We start from the raw sequence: 12,663 nt of genomic DNA, 5'->3' as shown, positions 1-12,663 counted from the left end.
GCCTATAATCCCAGCACTTTGGGAAGCCGAGGTAGGCAGATCACTTGAGTCCAGGAGTTTGAGACCAGCCTGGGTGACACAGTGAAACCCTGTCTTTACAAAAATACAAAAATTAGCTAGCGTGGCAGTGGGTGCCTGTAGTCCCAGCTACTCAGGAGGCTGAGGTGGGAGGATCGCTTGAACCCCAGAGGTGGAGGTTGCAGTGAACCGAGATTGCAGCACTACACTCCAGCCTGGGTAACAGAGCAAGACCCTGTCTCAAAAACAAACGAACAGCCAGGCATGGTGGTTCACGCCTGTAATCCCAGCACTATGGGAGGCCAAGGCGGGCAGATCACCTGAGGTCAGGAGTTCAAGACCAGCCTGGCCAACATGGTGAAACCCCACCTCTACTAAAAATATAAAAATTGGGCGCAGTGGCACATGCCTGTAATCCCAGCTACTCGGGAGGCTGAGGCACGAGAGTCGCTTGAACCCGGAAGGCGGAGGTTGCAGTGAGCTGAGATCATGCCACTGTACTCCAGCCTGGGTGACAGAGCAAGATTCCATCTCAAAACAAAAACAAACAAGCAAAAAGAAAAACAACAACAAAAAAGAAACTGAGGCCTGGAAGGGACGAGGGTTTGACTGTGGCCCCACTGGGCATGGGAGCAGAGGGGACTTCCTGAATGTTAACTGTCCTTGTAACAGGAAGCGAGAGAGGGAGTCTCCGGGAACCAGAGGCCCCCCCCCCCCGATGCCGAAACAAGATGCACGCCTGCCAGGCATCATCCTTCATTAATATGATGTAACTTCCTGAGTTCCCTCTGGTCTGTCTGGGGACCACATGGCATGAGGCGGGACAACGTGGCAGGACCTGGAGCCCACATGTACAGGCACCCCCAGAGCAGGGCTGGGGGGTCCCTTAGGGAGCCACGGTTGGGCTGGAACTTGGGCGTCCACCCTGCTGGAAGCTGCGGGTGCCAGCTGGGCAAGGGTGATAGGGAGATGGGGGGAAGGGGCAAAGGGGTTGTGGTCACACACCAGGGTACAGAGAGGGCAAGACGGCAGCTGCCCACAGTCCAGTCCTTGGGTTGGACACATCCCTCCTGGCCTTGGACAAGAGACACCCGCACAGCCTCTCTCCTTGTTACAAAGACCAATCTGGGATGCACTGCAGGCCGAGGCTGGCCACCAGGCCCCTGAGGCCCGTGTTACCCCACGCACAGTAGAGGAGGCTGAAGTCTACCAGCTCCCTCTCCTCACCTGGAACCATCCCGCAGCAATAAAAAAGGTGGTCAGATGGAAACAGGAAGCCAAGTCGAATGGATTTGAGACCGTCCCCCTGAGAAACAGTGGGGCTCAGAGAGGGTCTCTGAGGTTTTATCTGGCCCTTTTGGGCTGGGAGGCTGCCTGGGAAGCCACCGACTCCGTGGGAAGGGAGACCCGTGAACGCTGTGCGGGCAGCAGGAACACGTGGGTCTGTCACACTGGCCCAAGGCTGCAGCGGTGGTGGCTTGGCTGTGTTTGGGGAGGGTGGGGGACATATGGCAGCAATGTTGGAGCTGTGGACAGCTTCCTGTGATCAAAATATGATTCCTGAAGGTCAATGTCACCAGAGCTTGGCCTGGGGCCTAGGGGTGCTATGAGAGAAGTCAGATGGTGGCCCAGTGCTACCTTTCCATCATGGGCCATGGAAGTCTCCCAAGCCTGTCCCTGACAACTGGACACCAAATACGCCCCTTCATGCTTTCTTCTCCGGTCTCTGCAGGGTGAGCTGGGTGCCCAGGGACAGGCTCGAGGGACTGGCATGTCTCTCTCTGGCCAAGCCTCCTTCCTCAGCTTTCTGGAAGGAGTGAATTGTGTCCAGGGACCAGAACTCTCAGTGGTGTCTGGAAAACACTACATCAGAGAGGAATTTCCTGGTCATTTCTCAATCCCTGGGCAATGTCCTCAGCCCCGGGGCCTGGAGCCCAGAATAGATCCCAGAGGCCACCCTGAGACAGCCCAGGCCAAGACCACCCCACTGAAGCCTGGTCAACTGTGCCCTTCAGGTCCCTCCTAGAGGCCCCCTACTACCCCAGGAGGCTCCAAGCCTAAGTGATGGTGACTCAGGAATTTCCCACCCAGGCCAGAGAGGGAGACACTGGGGGAGGGAGGAGACCTATGTGTGGGGAGGTGGCAGGTGGCTCAGTGATGGGAACCAAGAGAGGATGTGGGGAGGAGAGTGGAGGCAGCGATGGGAGATGGATATCCTGGACTGGGCGGGTGGACGGGGAGTGGGGAGTGTGCCAGGGGGGCCTCTGGAGAACAGTGAGGGAGGGCGGGGCAGAGAGAGGAAATGAAAAAGCTGGGGTGAGCAGGCAAGCTGAGGAGGGTGGGAGGGAGGGAGGGACGGAGGGAGGAGGGAAGGAGAAGCTGACACACAGACCGACACAGGCAGCGAGAGACACGCGGAGCAAAGCAAGTGAAGGCACAGACGCACGGGACAGGAGAGCCTGGGCAAGACTGGAGAGGTGCGGTGAGGGGCTGGGGATGCAGCAACACAGAGCAGGAGCAGGTAGAGGGTGTGGGGTTAGAGGGAGAAAGGTACGGGGAGGACAAGGACAAGGGAGGGGACAAAGACAGGGAGATATCAGCAAGAGACCAAGAGACAGGGAGGGAAAGAACTGGCAATGCCCGGATGTTCTCTGTCTCTTTAATGGCAGAAACAGAGCTAGAGAAGGAAAGAAATAGGAGGTGGGGGGCGGGGGGGGTGGGTGTCAGGCATGGTGGCTCACGCCTGTAATCTCAGCACTTTGGGAAGCCAAGGTGGATGGATCACCTGAGGTCAGGAGTTCGAGACCAGCCTGACCAACATGGTGGAACCCCGTCTGTACTGAAAATACAAAAATTAGCTGGGCGTGGTAGTGGACGCCTGTAATCTCATCTACTCCAGAGGCTGGGGCAGGAGAATCGCTTGAACCCAGGAGGTGGAGGTTGCAGTGAGCCGAGATCATGCCATTGCTCTCCATCCTGGACAACAGAGTGAGACTCTGTCTCGAAAGAAAAGAAAGAGAGAAAGAGAAATAGGAAGGTGGGGAGAGACAGAGAGAGAGATACTGGAGAAGCCAGAGGGGAGAGGACTGCATACCCGCACACACAGGAGAACTGGGGGTTGGCTGGGAGGCCCCAACTGCCAAAAGGACTGGCCAGCAGGGACATCTGAGTGGGCTGGGTGGTGGGGGTAGCCCTGGCTCCCTCTGACCCCCCACCTTGGGAACCCTCCAGCCCAGATCTGGGATGGCGGATTCGTGCAGGAACCTCACCTACGTGCGGGGCTCGGTGGGGCCGGCCACCAGCACCCTGATGTTCGTGGCCGGCGTGGTGGGCAACGGGCTGGCCCTGGGCATCCTGAGCGCACGGCGACCGGCGCGCCCCTCGGCCTTCGCGGTGCTGGTCACCGGACTGGCGGCCACCGACCTGCTGGGCACCAGCTTCCTGAGCCCGGCCGTGTTCGTGGCCTATGCGCGCAACAGCTCCCTGCTGGGCCTGGCCCGAGGCGGCCCCGCGCTGTGCGATGCCTTCGCCTTCGCCATGACCTTCTTCGGCCTGGCGTCCATGCTCATCCTCTTTGCCATGGCCGTGGAGCGCTGCCTGGCGCTGAGCCACCCCTACCTCTACGCGCAGCTGGACGGGCCCCGCTGCGCCCGCCTGGCGCTGCCAGCCATCTACGCCTTCTGCGTCCTCTTCTGCGCGCTGCCCCTGCTGGGCCTGGGCCAACACCAGCAGTACTGCCCCGGCAGCTGGTGCTTCCTCCGCATGCGGTGGGCCCAGCCGGGCGGCGCCGCCTTCTCGCTGGCCTACGCCGGCCTGGTGGCCCTGCTGGTGGCTGCCATCTTCCTCTGCAATGGCTCGGTCACCCTCAGCCTCTGCCGCATGTACCGCCAGCAGAAGCGCCACCAGGGCTCTCTGGGTCCACGGCCGCGCACCGGAGAGGACGAGGTAGACCACCTGATCCTGCTGGCCCTCATGACAGTGGTCATGGCCGTGTGCTCCCTGCCTCTCACGGTGAGTCCCCTCCGGAGCCGGGAGGAGTGGGGAGAGGAGGAGGGCAGCTCTGTGGGTTGTGCCCATGTCACAGATGGGGATACTGAGGCTCAAAAGAGGTCAGACATCGTGGGCATGGTGGCTCACGCCTGTAATCCCAGCATGTAGAAAGGCCGAGGCAGGACCGGATGCGGTGGCTCACACCTGTAATCCCAGCACTTTGGGAGGCCGAGGCGGGCAGATCATTTGAGGTCAGGAGTTCGAGACCAGTCTGGCCAACATGATGAAACCCTGTCTCTACTAAAAATACAACAAATAAATAAATAAAAAGTAGCCGGACGTAGTGGCACATGCCTGAAGTCCCAGCTACTTGGGAGGCTGAGGCAGGAGAATCGCTTGAACCCGGGAGGCGGAGGTTGCAGTGAGCTGAGATCGTGCCACTGCACTACAGCCTGGGTGACAGAGTGAGACCCCGTCTCAAAAAAATAAAAAATAAAAAATAAGAAGAAAAAGAAAGGCGAGGCAGGAGGATCACTTGAGCCCAGAGGTTTGAGACCAGCCTGGGCAACGTGGTGAAACCCCATCTCTATGGAACATTTAGAAATTAGCCTGGCATGATGGCCTGTGCCTGTGGTCTCAGCTACTCGTGAGGCTGAGGTGGGAGGATTGCTCCGTCCTGGGAGGTTGAGGCTGCAGTGAGCTGTGATTATACCACTGCATCCCAGCCTAGCTGACAGAGCAAGACCTTGTCTCAAAACAAAAACAAAGAAAACAAAAACAAATCAGACAGAGGCTTGGTCCTCAGTCAGACAGCTCCTGGCTTTCTGGAGGGGTCTTTCTGCATCTGACTTCTTCTGATACCTTGTCTCCCAGCTTAGGCATCCTGAGCCCCACATGATGAAATGCATCCCCCATCCTTCCCCACCCCTGTAATGACAAGGCCACCACTCATTGAGCGCTTCTCTATGCCTGCCCCGTGCTTAGTGGCTTACAGATACTTCCTAAGATAATTTTCAAAATGATCATAGCCACCCATTCTACAGTATTTGGCAGGAAACCAAGAGAACATTCTCTCCCATCCCCGTTTTTACAGATGAGGGGCAGTGTCTTTCGCCCACAGTCACACAGAGCCAGGTCCTGGTCCTGGGTCCTTCGATTGTAGAGCCTGATCTCCCACCTACCTGGCTCCCCTCTGCCTCAGAGCAGGCCCCACCCTTGCCTCTGCACCTCGGTTTCCTGCGGGGACTCCTGTCCTGCCCCTCCCCAATGGGAGTGGCACAGACCCCGGTACCCACTCAGTGTCTGTGACACCTGGTCGTGCCACCTTTCTTCTGAGCCTCAGTTTCTGTTTCTGTAAAATGCAAGAGGCCAGGCTGGATTGGGGGGTCCTTAAATCTTTTTTGGGGGTTACTCTGACTCAGAGACTCAGATGCTGTGGACAGATACACACAGGCACCACCACAGCTCTGCGGCAGTTTCAGGGGGCCCAGCCGGGTGGCGCCGCCTTCTTGCAGGGACGTTATACTCAAAAATCTGTGGAGCCCGAGGGTCCTCCCAGCTTCTAAGGGTGGGGGGACCCACATACCTGGCCCCCATCCCTCTCCCCTTAGGCATCTCTGGCAATTTCCTGGGGCTTTCTCTCCCTGTGTTCCCCAGATACATTTGTTACTTAGTCTTTATCTTATCTCCTTCCCCTCTGACATGTCACCCCTACCTCATCCCTGGTAAGCAAGTGGGAGGAGGCAGCCAGGGTGGGGAGGCTGAGGACTCCTGGGTGCTCCTTGACGCCCTCACCCTGCCCTCAGATCCGCTGCTTCACCCAGGCCGTCGCCCCTGACAGCAGCAGTGAGATGGGGGACCTCCTTGCCTTCCGCTTCTACGCCTTCAACCCCATCCTGGACCCCTGGGTCTTCATCCTTTTCCGCAAGGCTGTCTTCCAGCGACTCAAGCTCTGGGTCTGCTGCCTGTGCCTCGGGCCTGCCCACGGCGACTCGCAGACACCCCTTTCCCAGCTCGCCTCCGGGAGGAGGGACCCAAGGGCCCCCTCTGCTCCTGTGGGAAAGGAGGGGAGCTGGGTGCCTTTGTCAGCTTGGGGCGAGGGGCAGGTGGAGCCCTTGCCTCTCACACAGCAGTCCAGCGGCAGCGCCGTGGGAACGTCGTCCAAAGCAGAAGCCAGCGTCGCCTGCTCCCTCTGCTGACATTTCGAGCTGACCCTGTGATCTCTGCCCTGTCTTCGGGCGACAAGAGCCAGAAAATCAGGGACATGGCTGATGGCTGCGGATGCTGGAACCTTGGCCCCCAAACTCTGGGGCCGATCAGCTGCTGTTTCTCCTGCGGCAGGACAGTCGCTGCTGGCTCTGGGAAGAGAGTGAGGGACAGAGGAAACGTTTATCCTGGAGTGCAGAAAGAATGGTTCTCTCAAAATAACCAGTGGCCTGGCCGACCTGCTCTGGCCCTGGATTCCCCATCCATCTCACTGTCTAAATATTTAGAAGGCGGAGAAGTTCCCAGCGGCTTCTGTACACTCAGGTCTGCTCTGGTCTGGGTGCTGGCTCCAATCTGCGTCCACTTAGGGGGCCCAACTGCCCACCCCAAGTCCCCAGGGGATGGCCCTCCCCCTCTACCAAGCCACTCCAAGAACCAGCCCCTCTCTGCTCCACAAAAACCACAGTTATTGGAAAAGCTCCCTGCCTTCCCTTGCCGCTGGTCCCCCATCAGGCTTGGGAGCCCTGGCATCCCAAAGGGGCAATGGGAGGAAGGGGAGGCTGCTGCATTGTGGGTGATGACGCAGGACATGTGCTTGGTACAAAAAGGGGCTGAGACATTCCACCTAGCTTGACGGGCTGCAAGATGAGAACTGGGGGGGGTGCAGGTGGTGGGGAGACAGATGGAGAAGCTGGCAGATGAAAGGTGGGGGCTGCGGATCCCAGGGACTGCCCCAGAACACAAACCTAAGTCCTGTGCCTGTCCCCAGGGTCCTGAATAAATAAAAGCCTCCCTGCAGAGCCTGACCTCATGTTATGTGTCCTTAGAGCCCTCACCAAGATTTCATTCATTCATTCATTCAACAGATACTTGGCTGGGCACCATAGCACAAGCCTGTAATCCCAGCACTTTGGGAGGTTCAGGTGGGAGGATCACTTGAGCCCAGGAGTTTGAGACCAGCCCGGGCAATATATCGAGAACTTGTCTCTACAAAAAAATTTTAAAAATTAGCTGGGCGTGGTGGTGCACACCTGTAGTCCCAGCTCCTAGGAAGGTTGAGACAAGAGGATCACCTGAACGTGGGAGGTTGAGGCTGCAGTGAGCTGAGATCGTGCCACTGGGTGACGGAGTGACACTGTCTCAAAAACAAAACCCCAAAAAACCCTCAACCTTCCAATGAAATTCAGCAGTGCTGATTGCCTGGTGTTAAGGACACAGACAAGCCCCTACTCCACCCTGGGCCCTGCCGGGGTGATTTCCAACCTGCCATCCACACCAGCTTCTCATGACCACTCCCTGCCCTCAGAGAGGCCCAGGATGGAGGGTGCTCAGGAGTGAGCTGACGAGCATGGAAGGAAGTGAGTAGGCGTTTAGGGTGGGGGAGGGTGAGTGGGAACTCACCCCACCCAGCCCCACTGCACTGCCAGTCCCAGTTCCCCTTTCCTACTCTCCCCCTCTGTTAAAACAAAAAATCCACACTTGGGGAGAGGTGCGGTACGTGAGGCCTGAGCCTCCCATGAGGACAACAGCAGCCAACTCTTCCAGGGGTAGGCAGCGCTTCCTCCCACTCCATCCACAGGGCAACCTATTATAAATCCTTTCTTTCTTTCTTTCTTTCTTTTTTGAGACGGAATATCGCTCTGTCGCCCAGGCTGGAGTGCAGTGGCACCATCTTGGCTCACTGCAAACTCCGCCTCCCGGGTTCAAGTGATTCCCCTGCCTCAGCCTCCCGAGTAGCTGGGATTACAGGCGTGCACCACCACCTCTGGCCAATTTTTTTGTATTTGTAGTAGAGACGGGGTTTCGTCACGTTGGCCAGGCTGGTCTCGAACTCCTGACCTCAAGTGATCCTCCCACCTCAGCCTCCCAAAATGCTTGGATTACAGGTGGGAGCCTCTGAGCCCAGCAATAAGTCCTTTCTACAGAAGATGGAGTCCAGGTCCAGAGATGATAATCCACCTGTCCCGACTCACACAGCGAGTGGGCGTGGGCTTGGAGCAGGCCCATCTATCCACTCCGGGACACCTTGGTTTCCTTTTGATCATAATCTAGCACTTAGCTTACATGGCAGCTTTGGGGATTAAGCAATTCCCTCTGAAAAGCAAATTAGCTCAGGGCTTGGAATAAAGCCCATAAGAAATGTCACTATGATTGCCATTGCTGTAGCTGTTGCTATTGTTATTTGGACAGATACAATTTAAAAGCAAAGCACCTCCCGGCTCTGGTTCAGGTGTTTTGACTTCCCCCACCCCGCCCAGGTAACCATGTTTCAAATCACAATAAAGCAGAACAAGGGGTGTCTGGGAGAGTTAAAAACAGGTCAAGGTCACCCATGAATGAGCTTGGGGTTCCCCTTTGGGGTGATGAAAATGTTCTGGAATTGGATAGTAGTGAGGGTTGCTCAACAGTGTGAATGCACTGAATGCCACTGAATTGTAACTTTGAATGGTTAAAATAGCAACTTTTATGTTATGTGTATCTTACTGCGATTAAAAAAAAATAAAAAAAATAAAGTAAGTAGGCAGGGCGAGGTGATTCCCATCTGTAATCCCTGCATTTTGGGAGGCTGAGGCAGGAGGATCCCCTGAGCCCAGGAGTTCAAGACCAGCCTGGGCAACATATCAAGAACCCGTTTCTACAAATAATAATAAAAAAATTAGCTGGGTGCTGGCCTGTCGTGGTGGCTAACACCTGTAATCCCAACACTTTGGGAGGCCAAGGCAGGAGGATCACCTGAGGTCAGGAGTTTGAGACCAGCCTGGCCAACATGGTGAAACCCCATCTCTACTAAAAATACAAAAATTAGGCCGGGCGCAGTGGCTCACGCCTGTAATCCCAGCACTTTGGGAGGCCGAGGCGGGCGGATCACCAGGTCAGGAGATCGAGACCATCCTGGCTAACACAGTGAAACCCTATCTGTACTAAAAATACAAAAAATTAGCCGGGCGTGGTGGCGGGCGCCTGTAGTCCCAGCTACTCGGGAGGCTGAGGCAGGAGAATGGTGTGAACCCGGGAGGCAGAGCTTGCAGTGAGCCGAGATCGCGCCACAGCACTCCAGCCTGGGCAACAGAGCCAGACTCCGTCTCAAAAAAAAAAAAAAAAAAAAAAAATACAAAAATTAGCCAGGTGTGGTAGCGCACACATGTAGTCCCAGCTACTCGGGAGGCTGAGGCACGAGAATTGCTTGAACCTGGGAGGCAGAGGTTGCAGTGAGCCGAGATGTTTACTCCAGTCTGGGTGACAGAGCCAGACTCTGCCTCAAAGAAAAAAAAAAAGCCACTTGTTAAAAGCAAAAACACAACAGGTTGACAAACATCAGATTGGGACCTGACTTTGTCACCAAGCCTGGCCAAACCTTGGCCAACCCTCCTACCCCCAACAGAGGATGGTGAGGAAGGGATGGGGGGTTCTGGAGAAGGGCATTGAAGGGTGCTCACCTCCTCTCTCTGTGTCACCCCCAAAGGTGGGTCAGTTCTGCCCATCTGACCTCTGAGGGCTCACTGTGTACCAGGCAGAGCTGAGCATTGAACCACAGCATCCTTGCCTGCGGTGGATGCTGCTCTCATTCCCATTTTTCAGATGAGGATTAAGGGGAAGTGAGGATGCAACGTAGAAGCTGGGGTTCTGTGGGCTCTTACTCCCCCAGGGCCTGAAATCTCACTGTTTACTGCAGACCCCCTCCCCTCACCCCACCTCTGACCTGGGTGTCTACACTGTCTAACAGGCCAGAGGTTTTCAGACAATGCCCCCCATCCACCCTTTGCCCCTCGGGGGTGATTTGGAAACTCCTCCTAGATGGGATCCTGGCCCCTGACTGTCCAAGTTCATCCTCTCTGCCAGCTGCCCGGGTCCTGTCCAGAGAGCTCTATCTGGCAGTCCCTGCCAGCCTTGGAAAGCTCCCAGGGCTCAGGCGCCACCTGGAGGCTCCTGGCCAGCTCCCGCGCTCCCACTCCCCTGCAGGCCTTGGCTGAGGCCGCAACAGATGGCTGCGGTTTCCCCAAAGAGGCCGTGACATTTTGGGCCCCCGCATCTTTGCTTATTGAGCTCACTCTTCCTGGAACTGTTTTTTCCCTTTTCCATCCGTCAAAAACACCCTTGCCCTTCAAATTCTTTCTTACATTTTTCCTCCTTGAAGATGCAACCACTCCTGCCTCAGCAGGCCCTCAGAACTTTTTCGGCTGCACGATGGCACTGGCCACAGCCTGCCATGGCAAGGACGTGTGTCTGCTCACCTGCTCCACAGGGTCTTGTTGAGGGACTACTGTATGTCAGGGCTTGTCCCTGTGATGCTGGTGACATGGCAGTGATAGAGATAGACCTGGCCCTGCCCTCCTGTAGCTCAGTTCGGTGGGGGAGACAGCCCTGTCCTCGGAATGGTCATGAAGCAGGGTGGAAGGGTGTCTAGGCAGGAGGGCTTCTGAAAGGAGGGGATGGCTGAGCGGGGACCTGAGGTTTAGAAGAAAGTGAACCAAGTTAAGAGAAGGGTTTCTGGCCAGGTGCGGTGGCTCATGCCTGTAATCCCAGCACTTTGGGAGGCTGATGCAGGCAGATCACAAGGTCAGGAGTTTGAGACCAACCTGGCCAATATGGTGAAATCCCATCTCTACTAAACATACAAAAATTAGCTGGGTGTGGTGGCGGGCACCTGCATTCCCAGATACTTGGGAGGCTGAGGCAGGAGAATCACTTGAACCCGGGAGGCAGAGGTTGCAGTGAGCCGAGATCACGCCACTGCACTCCAGCCTGGACGACAGAGTGAGACTTCATCTAAAAAAAAAAAAAAAAAGCATTTCTGTCGTGCTTACACCTCCAACTTGGGGCATCTGATGCCTCCCTTCTAAGCCTCCTATATATTCATTAACTCAACATACATTACCTTGAGTTGCTCTGGTCTGGACCCGAGGCTGCCTCGTGCCCACTGGGAATATAATGGTGACTGACATAGCCTTGACCCTACCTCATTCACGATCCACATGGGTGATTGAATAATCACATAAAAATGTGTTACAAAGGTCGGGCGCAGTGGCACACACCTGTAATCCCAGCATTTTGGGAGGCCGAGGCAGGTGGATCGCTTGAGCCCAGGAGTTCAAGAGCAGCCTGGGTGATATGGTAAAACCTCTTCGCTACAGAAAACACAAAAATTAGCTGGGCGTGGTGGTCTGTGCCTATATTCCCAGCGACTTGGGAGGTGGAGTTGGGAGGATTGCTTGGGTCCGGGAGGTTGATGCTACAGTGAGCCGAGATCACACAACTGCACTCCAGCCTGGGCGACAGAGTGAGACTCTGTCTAAAAAAAAATGTTTTGGCTGGGCGTGGTGGCTCACTCCTGTAATCCCAGCACTTTGGGAGGCTGAGGCGGGTGGATCACGAGGTCAGGAGATCGAGACCATCCTGGCTAACACAGTGAAACCCCGTCTCTACTAAAAATACAAAAAAATTAGCCGGGCGTGGTGGTGGGCACCCATAGTCCCAGCTACTTGGGAGGCTGAGGCAGGAGAATGGCGTGAACCGGGGAGGTGGAGCTTGCAGTGAGCCAAGATCACACTACTGCACCCCAGCCTGGGTGACAGAGTGAGACTCCGTCTCAAAAAAAAATGTTTTATAATAAGCAGCTCAGACACAAAATCACAAGCTGTACTAAGAGGGCACAGTACAAGGATCTGTGAAAATATAGACAGTCATCCCTCGGTATCCTAGGGGGATTGGTTTCAGGACCCTCCTGGGATACCAAAATCTGTGGATGCTCAAGTTCCTTATATACAATGGTGTCATATTTGTATATAACCTACATACGTCCTCCTTTATACTTTAACTCATCTCTAGATTACCTATAACACCTAATTCAATGCAAATGCTATGTAAATAATTATACTGTATTGTTTTAAAAGTTGTATATTTTATTGTGTTTTTGTTTTGTTTTGTTTTTTGAGACGGAGTCTCGCTATGTCACCCAAGTGTGCAGTGGCGCAATCTCGGCTCACTGCAACCTCCACCTCCTGGGTTCAAGCAATTCTTGGGCCTCAGCCTCTCGACTACCTGAGATTATAGGAGCCCACCACACCTGGCTAATTTTTTTTGGGGGGGGGTGGGGCAGACAGGGTCTCACTGTTGCCCAGACTGGAGTACAGTGGCTCTATCTCAGCTCGCTCCAACCTCTGCCCCCTGGGTTCAAACAATTCTCCTGCCTCAGCCTCCTGAGTAGCTGGGACTACAGGTGCGCACCACTACCGCCCGGCTAATTTTTGAATTTTTAGTAGGAACGGGGTTTCAGTATGTTGGCCAGGCTGGTCTCGAACTCCTGACCTCAAATAATCTACCTGCCTTGGTCTCCCAAAGTGCTGGGATTAGAAGCGTGAGCCACCGCTCCCAGCTTACCTGGCTAATTTTTGTATTTTTAGTAGAGATGGGGTTTCATCATGTTGGCCAGGCTGGTCTCAAACTCCTGAC

The 12,663-nt window shown here is 55.4% G+C and overlaps 1 protein-coding gene across 2 annotated transcripts; it reads left to right on the top strand.

Moving 5' to 3' along the window:
- Positions 1-2,349: 2,349 nt before the first annotated feature.
- PTGIR (prostaglandin I2 receptor) lies at positions 2,350-7,019 on the top strand. 2 transcript variants are annotated; one of them, XM_055369811.2, is made up of 3 exons: positions 2,350-2,495; positions 3,250-4,029; positions 5,814-7,019. In XM_055369811.2, the coding sequence occupies exons 2-3, from the start codon at positions 3,262-3,264 to the stop codon at positions 6,204-6,206; spliced, it is 1,161 nt and encodes a 386-aa protein (XP_055225786.1). In that variant the 5' UTR covers positions 2,350-2,495; positions 3,250-3,261; the 3' UTR covers positions 6,207-7,019. The 2 variants fall into 2 exon arrangements, with proteins under 2 accessions (XP_055225786.1, XP_063557543.1); XM_063701473.1 differs by having other exon boundaries at positions 2,376-4,029.
- Positions 7,020-12,663: the final 5,644 nt, after the last annotated feature.

The sequence above is a fragment of the Gorilla gorilla genome, chromosome 20, assembly GCF_029281585.2.
Source record: "Gorilla gorilla gorilla isolate KB3781 chromosome 20, NHGRI_mGorGor1-v2.1_pri, whole genome shotgun sequence".
NCBI lineage: Eukaryota > Metazoa > Chordata > Mammalia > Primates > Hominidae > Gorilla > Gorilla gorilla.
The sequence above is the reverse complement of the archived record's forward strand: the minus strand, read 5'-3'. Positions and strand labels throughout refer to the sequence as shown.

What these genes read in the sequence shown, in the direction of transcription:
- PTGIR (XM_055369811.2), top strand. Translation starts at nt 3,262, where the DNA reads ATGGCGGATTCGTGCAGGAACCTCACCTACGTGCGGGGCTCGGTGGGG. An exon ending in TGTGCTCCCTGCCTCTCACG is followed by an intron (nt 4,030 to 5,813) that starts GTGAGTCCCCTC and finishes CCCTGCCCTCAG; the next exon opens with ATCCGCTGCTTCACCCAGGC.